This window comes from Meriones unguiculatus, chromosome 3, assembly GCF_030254825.1.
Source record: "Meriones unguiculatus strain TT.TT164.6M chromosome 3, Bangor_MerUng_6.1, whole genome shotgun sequence".
In the NCBI taxonomy this organism is placed as follows: Eukaryota; Metazoa; Chordata; class Mammalia; order Rodentia; family Muridae; genus Meriones; species Meriones unguiculatus.
The window spans coordinates 11,383,780-11,395,279 of NC_083351.1; the positions used below are offsets into that span (position 1 = coordinate 11,383,780).

At 53.7% G+C, this 11,500-nt stretch overlaps 1 protein-coding gene across 1 annotated transcript in view; it reads left to right on the forward strand.

The window, feature by feature from the left end:
* The window catches only part of Padi1 (peptidyl arginine deiminase 1), a 31,523-nt gene extending 22,506 nt beyond the window's left edge, over positions 1 to 9,017 (forward strand). Inside the window, exons 12-16 of the mRNA XM_021631203.2 lie at positions 2,404 to 2,548; positions 3,388 to 3,481; positions 4,025 to 4,104; positions 5,563 to 5,688; positions 8,120 to 9,017. Coding sequence (XP_021486878.1) covers positions 2,404 to 2,548; positions 3,388 to 3,481; positions 4,025 to 4,104; positions 5,563 to 5,688; positions 8,120 to 8,353 — 679 coding nt within the window. The 3' untranslated portion in view covers positions 8,354 to 9,017. The remainder of the gene's footprint in view (positions 1 to 2,403; positions 2,549 to 3,387; positions 3,482 to 4,024; positions 4,105 to 5,562; positions 5,689 to 8,119) is intronic.
* The last annotated feature ends 2,483 nt before the right edge of the window (positions 9,018 to 11,500 follow it).

An 11,500-nucleotide genomic window follows, 5' to 3' on the forward strand; every position in this document is an offset into this window, starting at 1 on the left:
AGTAGGTACCCAACAAACTTTCTCCACTCCTGAGCTCAGAGCATTGAACAATTCCGCCCCCTGGTGTTGGCTTTGGTGATGCTGCAGAGCCCAATCTGCCGATTCCGGGGCGGGGACCGCCTCCTCTGCCCCAGCCTCCAGAAAGGAGGGTGGGAGAGGCCTGGAGGAGAGTGCAGAGGCCTGGCCCTACACCTGCTGGACTGTTTCTCATTGTTCAGCCTTCAAAACAGCCCATGCTATATTAAACTAACGGCCAGAAGAATGTGGTTCCTGCCTTCTACCCACAATTCCAACCAGGAGCTTCATTTGTGCCCTTGTCAAGCCTGTCTGTGCCAGGCTCCAATTTCAATTTCTTTCTTTCTTTCTTTCTTTCTTTCTTTCTTTCTTTCTTTCTTTCTTTCTTTCTTTCTTTCTTCCTTCCTTCCTTCCTTCCTTCCTTTCTTTCTTTCTTTCTTTCTTTCTTTCTTTCTTTCCTCTCAGGAGGCAGTTGTGTGCTACCACATCCCGTAGATGTGGTATCAGGGATTGAACCCAGGACCTCATGCATGGCAGGCAAGCACTGTGCAAACTGAGCTGCCTCTGAAGCCTCTAGACTGTCTATTAGGCAGCTGCTCCAAAGCGTTTGCCTAGTTTGCCAGTGTTTTTGAAACAATGTTCTATGAGAGAGGCTGGGGCTTGAGCAGGAAACCGCTTAGACCCCTAGGCTAAGGTCCGGTAGAGTACGCATCCAAGCAAGGACTGAGACCTAGGCAAATAAGTATTTTAGGTGGTAACCAGTGCCATGGAGAAAAATGAAGCTGTGAGGGGGGTTGGGATGTGACCGCCATTCGTCAAAACCTCAGAGAAAGATGGCAAGATTTGAGTTACACCTGGAATAGGCAAGAGGGGAGCCATGAGATGCTGGGAGAAGGCTGTGACTCCAGAGGAAAGGCAGAGTAGGTACAAAGGTCCTGAGGGAGGAATGTGTCTAGGAAGTTCAGAGGACAGCAGGAAACCAGAATGAGTATGAGAGAAGAGAGTCAGGGCCAGGGTGGGGCTGGGTAGAGAGTGGGCAATGGGGAAATCAGAAGGAGGTACTTAGGAGCCATCTGGAGGTGAGATAGGAGTGGTGCCAGGGTTTCAACCAGAAGAGAGACAGTCTGACTTAAAAAAAAAAACAATTTATTTACTTACTATGTGTACAGTATTCTGCCTGCACATACACCTGTGTGCCAGAAGAGGGCACCAGATCTCACTATAGATGGTTGTGAGCCACCATGTGGTTCTTGGGAATTGAACTCAGGACCTTTGGAAGAGAGTGCTCTTAACCACTGAGCCATCTCTCCAGGTCCATAGTCTGACTTTTAAAAGCCTCCCTTTGGATACAGCATAAAGGATCAAGTTTGAGACAGGCATCAAGAATAGGACAAGGCCACTGGCCACCCAGGGAAGAAGGCTTCCAGTTGCTGAGAACAAAGAAGGGCCACATCGATTCTTACTTAGGGTAGAGCCTCCACAGTGGAAGCAGGTCAGCGAGCTTGTGGGTGACATGACCTTAAGCTGGAAGGTTGGTTGGGGACAGGATCTTTTTATATAAAATAACCCTTTGAGTGGGTCCTCCTTCCCAGAGGGGAAAGTAAGGCTTGGAGAGCTGAGAAGGCAGCCTGGTCTACACTGCTGAGAAAGGCCAAGGCCAGACATTAATGATCCTAGTCCAGAGATTTGAAGCCCAAGCCGAGACCAGGGCCTAGGGATGTAGCTCAGTTGGTAACATCCTGAATCATTAAGTAAAATCCCTAGCCCCATAGAAACCAGTTGCAGTCTTGCATGCTTGTAACCTCAGCACTTGGGAGGTAGAAGTAGGAAGGTCAGTAGTTCAAAGCCATCCTCCGTTACGTGAGGAGGTTCTGGAGGAGGGTTCCTGCTGCACTCTCCTTGGCTAAAGGGTGGTTAGGAAATGCTGGATCTTGCCTCAGGAACTTCTGGGGGTTGGTTAGTAGGGAACCCAGATGCCAGAGGCAGTGTGTAATCCCCACACTCTGGAATGAGTAAGACTCCGTCAACATGCAGTCTTCAGACTCCACAGGGTGATTGGCTGGGCTCACTCAAACAAGCTCCACCTCTTGCCAAGCCTGACCCCTGACCCTGGCCTGGCCTGCGTCTGCCATGCCCCACCTGTCCCCTGGCCACTGGTGTCTGCCTCTCTCCTCCTGGGATGTCCTTCCACCCTCACTCCCAGTGGCCTCAGCTTGGGCTTCAAATCTCTGGGCCTGTAATCGGTGGAGTCTAGCCCTGGCCTCTCTCAGCAGTGTGGCCAAGACTAAGTCACCATAGCTCCCTGAGCCTCGGTTTCCCCTCTGGTTGTGAGGGCATGCGCGATGCACAGAGGGGCACAGGGAGATTGACCAAGTCTCTCCCCCGCAGGTCCAGCGGGCGTCGGATGGCCAGGGTGGTCCGTGACTTCCTGCAGGCCCAGCAGGTGCAGGCGCCTGTGGAACTCTACTCCGACTGGCTTTCTGTGGGCCACGTGGATGAGTTTATGACCTTCGTCCCCACTTCTGACCAAAAGGTGTGCCCCTGCTTCACCAGCCCACGGACTTCCAACTGAGTCACCTCTGCCCCATCCAGCCTGATGGGGGGGGGGCGGACCTCAGGGCACCGGTAATGCCGCCAGCTCAGTCCTGTGGGTTCAGCATGGCCTGAGGCTTAGGCTGTGCTTCCCTGAGGAGTAAAAGCCTCTGGCCAGGAGGACACTGTGTGCTTCCTGCTGGTCCTAAGAATCAGAAATGACACCAGTTAGAGTTGGAGATATGACTCTAGTACCTACTGTATGCTGGACTCATACACACTTTTTACCCATGTAACCCTCCAACAGGGCCATTACTGCCTCCATTTTACAGATAAGGAAACCCAGCTTCACTCAGGTCCATACAACCTATGGGTGGCTGGGGAGGACTTTAAACAGGTGTGGGCTCCGGTCTCTACACTGGCCACAGAGTTCCACTGCCTTGTAGAGAGGGGTAGGAAGAAAGCAGCCCTCAGACCTCATGAGCAGAACTGCCAGGTGTGTGTGTGGGGGGGGGGTGCGCGCACGTGCAGTGATTCTGGTCCAGCAAGAGGAGCTCTGAGGAGGGTAGGAACAGTGAGCAGCTGGAGCAGGGAGAGACCTGGATTAGGTGGAAGGCAGGAATCTTTTGAGCCTCCTGGGAGCAAAGTGAGCAGGATTCCAGGCAGGGAGACCCTTGTGCAAAAATGGCCTGTGAGCGGGACCACTTGGGTGGTGAGTGGGGTGGACAGGGAGGGGGGAGAATAAAGCCCAAAGCACATCAGGCTCCTGAACTGAGTCCTTGGAGGTCTCTGGCCTCGAACAAATCCATGCCTTGAGCCATGTATTGTGCTCTGTGGCAGGGTTTCCGGCTGCTCCTGGCTAGCCCCAGTGCCTGCCTTCAGCTGTTCCAGGAGAAGAAGGAGGAGGGCTATGGCGAGGCCCTGCAGTTTGAAGGTGAGTGCCAGCGACTCTGTCACCCGCCACCTCATGCCACCTAACCATCCGTGGGCATTTTCCTACCGCTGCCCCAGGGCAAGGAGGGAAATTGAGGGGCCACAGGGTCACCCCAGATCCTTGGATGGTGGTGTAGCTCCTAGGCTGGACCTCGGGAGAGGTACAGGGGGCCTCCCTGGGTTCAAATCCTGGGCTCAACACTTGCTGGAGGCAGAGTCAACAGAGGGTGAGTTCTTGCCTCCGGCTCCCTTCTCTTAATTGAAAATGACAATCACGCTTCCTATTGTGGTTTTAAAGATCAACAAGGAAGCAAGCCGGCCTCCCATTGGGAGCTACTGGGGAGCCCTTTGCCCAGCATTTCTGAACCTTCGACAGGCCTTGGCTGCCGCTGGAAACAGCCTCTCAAGTGTCCGGCCTTTCTCTTCTTCCTTCCTACTTCTGTTAGCTTTGCAGGCCTGAACTGGTGAGGCAGGGAGGCTCCGGGCAGTGTCCCTGAAGTCACACACTGTCTGTGCCCCTGAAGTCACAGTCTGTCCTTCACAGGCCTCAAGCATAAGATGAAGAGAAGCATCAACGATATCTTAGCCGACAAGCACCTCAAGAGGGACAGCATACACGTACAGGTGAGGACAGGTCTGTGGCCAGGTGGTGGCAAGGTCCAGGGTGTCGGGGACAGGACCCAGCCCCGGTTTGCCCTGCAGGTTTCTGAGAGTGTGGGACGGGGCCTTGTCCTCAGGGGCTGGCAGAGTCAGGGATAGGCTAGCCTCCGTCAGGCCGCAGCAGACTCGTGGAGTTGCCTGCCTCTGGGGTACAGTCTACTTCCACGGAAGTGAATCCAAGGCCTCACCCCAGAAGCGTAAATGTGAGAGGCAGAGATATGGGGTCTTGAGGGACCCTGTGCAGAGAGTAGGTGGGACAGGTCTGGGAAGGGGCGGGGCTCACCAAAGACAGTGCCTGCCCTGTGTGTGTGCTTGGCTCAGTGAAGGGAAGAGTCCCCTCCGTCCCTCTGCACCAAGCCACGGACTTTACCTAGATGGCTACGGTGGGTCGGCAGTATCAGCTCACGGTGGTTGGGATAGTATGCTAAAATGACAGGGGTCATCAAAGTGGCTCGTAGGTAAAGGCTCCTAGTGGCAAGCCTAATGAGCTGAGTTTGATCCCAGGAATCCACATAATGGAAAGAATTAACTGAACTCCACATATGCCTACACACACACACACACACACACACACACATACACACCACAATTTTAAAATGTAGCCAAGGGGGCTGGAGAGATGGATCATTGGTTAAGAGCACTGGCTGTTCTTCTGGAGGTCCTGAGTTCAATTCCCAGCAACCACATGGTGGCTTTCAACTATCTGTAATGGAGTCTGATTCCCTCTTCTGCTGTGCATAAAAACAGTGTTCATTTATATATAATAAATAAATAAATCTTTTTTAAAAATGTAACCAAGGACTGAAGAGATGGCTCAGTGGCCGAGAGCACTGTCTGCTCTTCCTGAGGTCCTGAATTTAATTCCTAGCAACCGCATGGTGGCTTACAACCATCTATAGTGAGATCTGGTGCCCTCTTCTCGTGTGCAGGTGTACATGCTGATAAGGCCCTTATACATTAAATTAAAAAAAAAATGCAACCAAGGGCTAAAGAGTGGAGTCAGCAGTTCAGAGCACTGGCTGCTCCTCCAGAGGACCCAGGTTCAATTCCCAGCAACCACTTGGCAGCTCACAACCATCTATAACTCCAGTTCCAGGAGACCCAGCACCCTCTTCTGGACTCTGTTGGCCCCAGCTCTGCACATAGCACACAGGCACGCATGCCGGCGAAACACCCATATACATAAAAATAATTTTTAAAAATTGTAATAAGTGGCAGGATCATTTGGAACCACGCCTCAACTTTTGTTAACTCTGTGCAGTAGGGCATGCTTGAGCCTCAGTTTCCCCACTTCGGGCAGCTCTGAGTTCTTTCTCGAAAAACCTTTGAGGGGCCCGGGGTGCCCACAGGTGCTGAGGGCTGCGGGCAAGCACAAGGCACTTAGACTCTTCTGTCCTGGGGCGCGGCATCCCTCCTGCCCAGGAATGCATCGACTGGAACCGGGTGGTGCTAAAGCGGGAGCTGGGCCTGTCGGAGAGCGACATCGTGGACATCCCACAGCTCTTCTTCTTGAAGGGAGCCTATGCCGAAGCCTTCTTCCCCGACATGGTGAGAGTCCGAGGTGGACGGGTGGACACAGGGGCTGCCCCAGGGACAGCTGGGTCAGCAGTTCCTATGTGGGGCAGGTGCATGCCCTGGGGTGCCTCTGACAGCCACAGTGACCTGGTGCCTATGGCACCTGGTGGGCAGCAGCCAGGAGGGCTGCTAGGCACCCCACAATGGGGAGGCCAGCCCCACCCCCAAGGGGCTTTCATTTTCCAAAAGGATTTATTTACCTACGTACGTATGTATTTTGTGTGCGTTGCTGTTTTGCCTGCATGTACGTCTGTGATCCCAGACATGGATGTTTCTGCCTTCTGTCTGAAGGCTCACTCTAGAATTCACTTGAGGCTCCTACAAGGGGCTTCTCTGTAGGCACTTCCTTGCAGGCAGAACAAACAGTAGCCACTAGGCAACTGACACCCAGATAAGGCCAACAGCCCACACCCACAGTTGGGAGAGGCCTGAGTGATGCTACCAAGGTAGCCGTCTCGCCAGCCCATTTCCTGCCAGCAAAGGATATGGGGTGAGGCCCTCAGGAACACGTGTGCTCTGGAGTGGGAAGTGCCTTGAGCTTGGGTGCTTCTCCTGAAACAAGAGTAGAACCGAGGTAGGGAGAGGATGTGCAGGCTGGAGTGGGGGGTACCCAAGTTCCTGTCTGTCCCTGAGGTCCAGCCTCCGGGCTGGCAGGGAACCATTCCCCAGAAATGGGAGCTTTTCCCATGAGCCTCCAGCTGCTGGGCACGGCAGGGTGTTTCACGGCATCTCTGGCTCCCTCTAACAACTGGTAGAGCCAGGGAGTAAAATCCTTCTTCCTGAACAGCGCGGCTTGAAGCTCTGCCTTCTGCTATGGCTTTCCCTGCTGGGAAAGCACTCTGGCAGTCTGCAGCGTAACATGGCATCCTCTAAGCCATCGGGACGACATGGTGTGCCACGTGTGGCCTGCAGAGGACAACTAGAGACAGGAAGTGGTTTTAACCTACACAGCCACATGAGGCTAATAGCTGCTCACATCTGAACACTGAGGGACTGACCTCTGGACTTTGGTTCCTGTCGTAGGAGGGACATGGCTAAGGTTAAAGCCCATGACCTTGGGCTGTGACTCTTGACTCCTAGAAGGGAGGCCTGCCCATGGCAATAAACGTGGCTTCTTATTTCTTTCCCTGCCCCTTGACCCCCTGCATTCCCCACCGCCCACACATGCACATTCCAGCGCATCTAGTGGGCAACAAACCTTTGTGACCTCCCTTAATGTTAGTTACCCTGTCTGAACCACAGCCTGGGCCGGGGGGGGGGGGGGCTATGAGGCGTAGGGACAATGTTTATGGCATGCACAGACTCTCAGTAAGTGCTGAGGACTAACAGGACTGCTAGGAGGAGCTGAGCAAGCTGGGTAATGAAATAGATAAAAAAAGAAATAAAAAGGAAGGACACGACTGCTCCGAGGTAATGGTGGAAAGAAAGTTTATTGTAGATATGGGGGAGGGAGAGCATAGCAAGAGGCAGGAACATCCCAGAGTGGACATGACCCTGAGCAGCGCTCTCTGAGGAGAGGGGGAGGGGAGAGTAAAAGGTAGATTTTTTTAAAAGGAGCTGGGTAACCAAAATGGCTGGATTATATAGGGAAGAGTAGCCTAGGCCCTAGGCTGGAGAGTTCAGGGTAGGGGACAAGGGTGTGCCAGTCAGAAGGATCCTGTAAGAGGTAGGGCCTGGAGGAGGCTGGGAGAACCTGATGGCCAAGTCCACTTTGATACGTTAAATAGGCACCTCAGTTAGCCATCTGTCCTGGGTTTGAGTCTTCACAGTGAAGACATTTAGTTCTGTACATTTAAACTCTGAAGGTAACAAACGTGTTACAATATGACAACTGTCTGAGAGATGGAAGAAGCTGGGCGGGTGGTAGCCCACCCCTTTAACCCCAGCACTCAGGAGGCAGAGGCCCGCAGATCTCTGTGAGTTCAAGGCCAACCTGGTCTAAAGAGTGAGTTCCAGGACAGTCAAGGCTACACAGAGGCCCTCTGTCTTAAAAAACCAGAGAGAGAGAGAGAGAGAGAGAGAGAGAGAGAGAGAGAGAGGTGTAAGAGGTGTGAGAGGAGGGGGTGACTGCCATTGGTACAGCGTTCACCAAGCACCAGTTATGAGGAACCAAGGAACTGCTCCACCACTGAGCTACAACCCCAGCCCACCTTTAACATTTTTTTAAAGATATGTATATGTTTTAGTTATGTAGCCCAGGCTGGCCCTAATTAAAATCACCATCTTCCTGCTTACAACTCCCAAATTATGATGGGCACATACCCCACCCCCATTTAGATGCCAGTTCCTGACCAATCCCTGGTTCTGGTGAGGATGGATCAGCAGAGCCAAAGCCCAGAAGGAAGCCAGGGGAGTGGTGCATTCACAGCCAGCAGGGCTTTTCATCCCCCCCCCTCTCTCTCAGGTCAACATGGTGGTCCTAGGCAAGTACCTGGGCATCCCGAAGCCCTTTGGCCCTCTCATCAATGGCCGCTGCTGTTTGGAGGAGAAGGTTCGCTCCCTGCTGGAACCGCTGGGCCTGCGCTGCGTCTTTATTGATGACTTCCTGTTTTACCACCAGCTGCTGGGGGAGATTCACTGCGGCACTAACGTTCGAAGAAAACCTTTTACCTTTAGGTGGTGGAACTCGGCTCCCTGAGCCTGCTGGGCCACCACCCTTGCTGCCCTGTTGATGAGAGTCCCAGGGCAAAGGACACGGACCAGCCTCCAGCCTCCTGGGGCCTGAAAGCTGGCTGGCTATTGTGGTCAGCTGAGCTCCAGGAGGACTCCATCCTTCTGCATCACTCTTCCCTCTCCCTTTCCCAGCCACGGCCCCCAGAGGGTCAAGTTTGGCAGCTGAGACTGTTCACGGCATGGCCCCCACAGGCTCGCCTCACTTTGAGTTGCTTCCCTCTCTTTGGACACCTTGCTGGAGCCTGTGAAAAAATGGCTTTGGAGCTGTTTGAGAAATGCCCACCATGCCTGGACCCTGGGGTGAGGGCACCATGGTTCCATATGACTCCTGAATTGCGTGACATGAAAAGGAAGATTTGGGGTGTCCTTTTCCCTAAGGGACCTCAGGCTATGACCCTCTGGCCCGATCAGCCAGCTCTAGGTAGGCAAGTAAGGACAGGAAAGCTCAGTCCTTGAACAGGAGCAGGCACAAAAGCCCCTCTAATGGCCAACTCCATCCTCGAGGTCCTCTGCTGGACGCTTGTTATTTGTCCGGGGAGCCTTTAATTATAAGACCTGGTGCTTCCGGTTGGAAGCCGCTGAGAGGCATAGGGAGGCCCTTGGAAGTCTGCAAGTGGGGGTGGGGTTGGGGAGGGGTGGGCAGGAAAGTCGAACCAGGAAGGCAAAGAGGTTGCCCATCTTGGGGGTGGGAGACCCGGAAGCCTGAGACTCCTAGCTGGACGTTTGGGGCCCCTGAACCTGAAGGCTGCTGGTCCAGATGTGAAGGGGGTGGGGCCCCAGGTGTTAGGAGAGGGTGGGGCAGGCCATTAAGTTACATCTGGAGGTGGGGCTTAATTTCCTCTAATAGTCTCCAATTACTCCCTAACCTGCTGCAGGCAGTGGGAGGGGCGGGCCCACACTCCTGCCCAGCCTGGGACCCTGCCCAACACTTGCACTGCCCCAGTAAACCCCATGGCAGGCCTGTGTCCCCCTCCCACGGTTGGACAGACAGCTGCCCTGGAGGCTCATAGGCAGTGGGTGAGGTCACAGAGGCATGTGGAGGCAAGCAGGCAGGCAGATCCGGCTGCAGGGCATGGCTGGCCGAGGCCTGCCGTCCCGTCTTCCTCCTCTGATCAAGGAGCCGCCACAGGCCGCTGGATTCTGCCTGTGTACTTTTCAGTAACTTCTGGCACGCTGTGACCCCAGACTTGAGGCAGCTATTGTCACTCTGCAGCCAGTGGACACTCAGTGAGCAAAGGCTTCTGTGGAACTGTTAGGATGGACGTGGCCAGATAAGAATTGGCTCTTCCCCTCCAGAAGGTTCTACAGACCGGAAACCCCACTTGTAGACTCCCGACAGCAACACCTTCCTCTATGGTCATGATCCAGCCGAGGCTGAGCCATGGAGGAGAAGGAGAAAAAGAAGGAAGTGGGAGAGAAGGGTTGGGGGCAGGGCCTGATCTCTGAAAAGGAGAGGAGACTGCAGAGCCCTGGTGAGCATGTAAGCAGGCCTTCAGGGTCACATGATGGGTGCTCCGGAGCTGCTGCCCAGGCTGTTTGGGGTCCTGGGTGATTGGCCCCACTCTTTCTGGTCAATAAAAATATCATTGTGCATTCTTTAAGTGGCTGCCTTATTTGTTTCTGGGCTGATGAAGGGAGAGGCAAGCCTAGCCCCTAGGCTCAGTGTCAGCAGGCCACAGGCAGCCCCTGTCAGCTGAGCAGCTTCCTGGGCTGAGGCAGGTGAGTGCCGGGCAGCAGCTGATTCAACAGAATGCTTGGCACTTGTACACTCTCTCTCCAGTTTTGTGCCTGAGATGCTATCTGGGAAGAGGGAGCCGCCTCTTCCTCTCCTCCTCCCTTGGCTTTTATCTTCCATCTGTCGGGGAGGATGAAAAGAGGCAGGGAGGCCCTGGGTCCTGCTAGCAGAGGGGGACGAAACGAACCAGCCTTGGTGGTCCGATCTCAGGAGCCTGGAAATGCCTTGCTATGACCTCAGATGGTATTCTTGGACACACACTTACCTTAACTTCATTTATGGACTAAAGCTGTTTCCAGTCGACACGTAAAAGCCTGGATGAACCATGGGGCTGTTTCTATAAGTCGGTACTGGGCTAGCAAGATGGCCCATTGGGTAAAGGTGTTTGGTACCAATCCTGATGGCCTGAGTTCAATTCCCAGGACCCACATGGTGGAAGGGGAGAACAGACTCCCATAAACTGGCCTCTGACTTCCATGTATGCCCGTTGGCATGAATATGTCCACATACACAAAACCAATGAGTATGTGTACAAAAATAAAACGCAGTTTAAAAGCTGGTACCAAGCTGGAGAGATGTGATGGAAAGAATCTACTTCCAAAGGGAGGATTAGGCTCTGGCACGAGGCTCATCATGTCCCCAGCATGACGTGTCAGCATTTTGGAGGGGGTTCCCCACTCTCCCCACCCATTCCCCACTGTATGGGACTTTATCAAGAACACCGCGCCTGCCTGTAATCCCCGAACTCAGGGAGGCAGAGGCAGGAGTATCTCTGAGTTCGAGGCCAGCCTGGTCTACAAAGTGAGTCTAGGACAGAGGCTACACAGAGAAACCCTGACTCAAAAAAAAAACCACAAAAATGAATAGATAGATAGATAGATAGATAGATAGATAGATAGATAGATAGATAAAGCTGGTTCTTACCTAAAGCTGAGTCCACAACTCAGCCACTTAACAGCTATAAACAAGCTTCCCTGGGCCCTGGCTGCTTTGGGGAATGTCCTTCCCAGACACTGAACTACTGCAGAGGGATGGTCATAGGCTTCAAATCCTCCAGCTGGTACAAATGGGGGACCCTGGGAAGCAGATCCTGGTCCCTGCCCTGCCCTGGGGGGACAGCAGCCACAGGGAGGAAGAAAGGGCCTCTGCTCAGCACTTCTGAGCCTCCACAGCCATTATCTCTGCCAGGGCAGGTGACTGGCCACATTTTCTACACGTGAGGAAACTGAGGCCCCAGGATAAGAGATGCGACCTCATCATGGTGCAGCCTGACCTGAACCCAGCCTCCTCTTCCCAGAGTCCTCATTCTTGCTTGCTGTCCACACACCCCTTAGCCTCAGTTTCCCCACCTACAAGAGGGCCTCGACATTCTTGGCT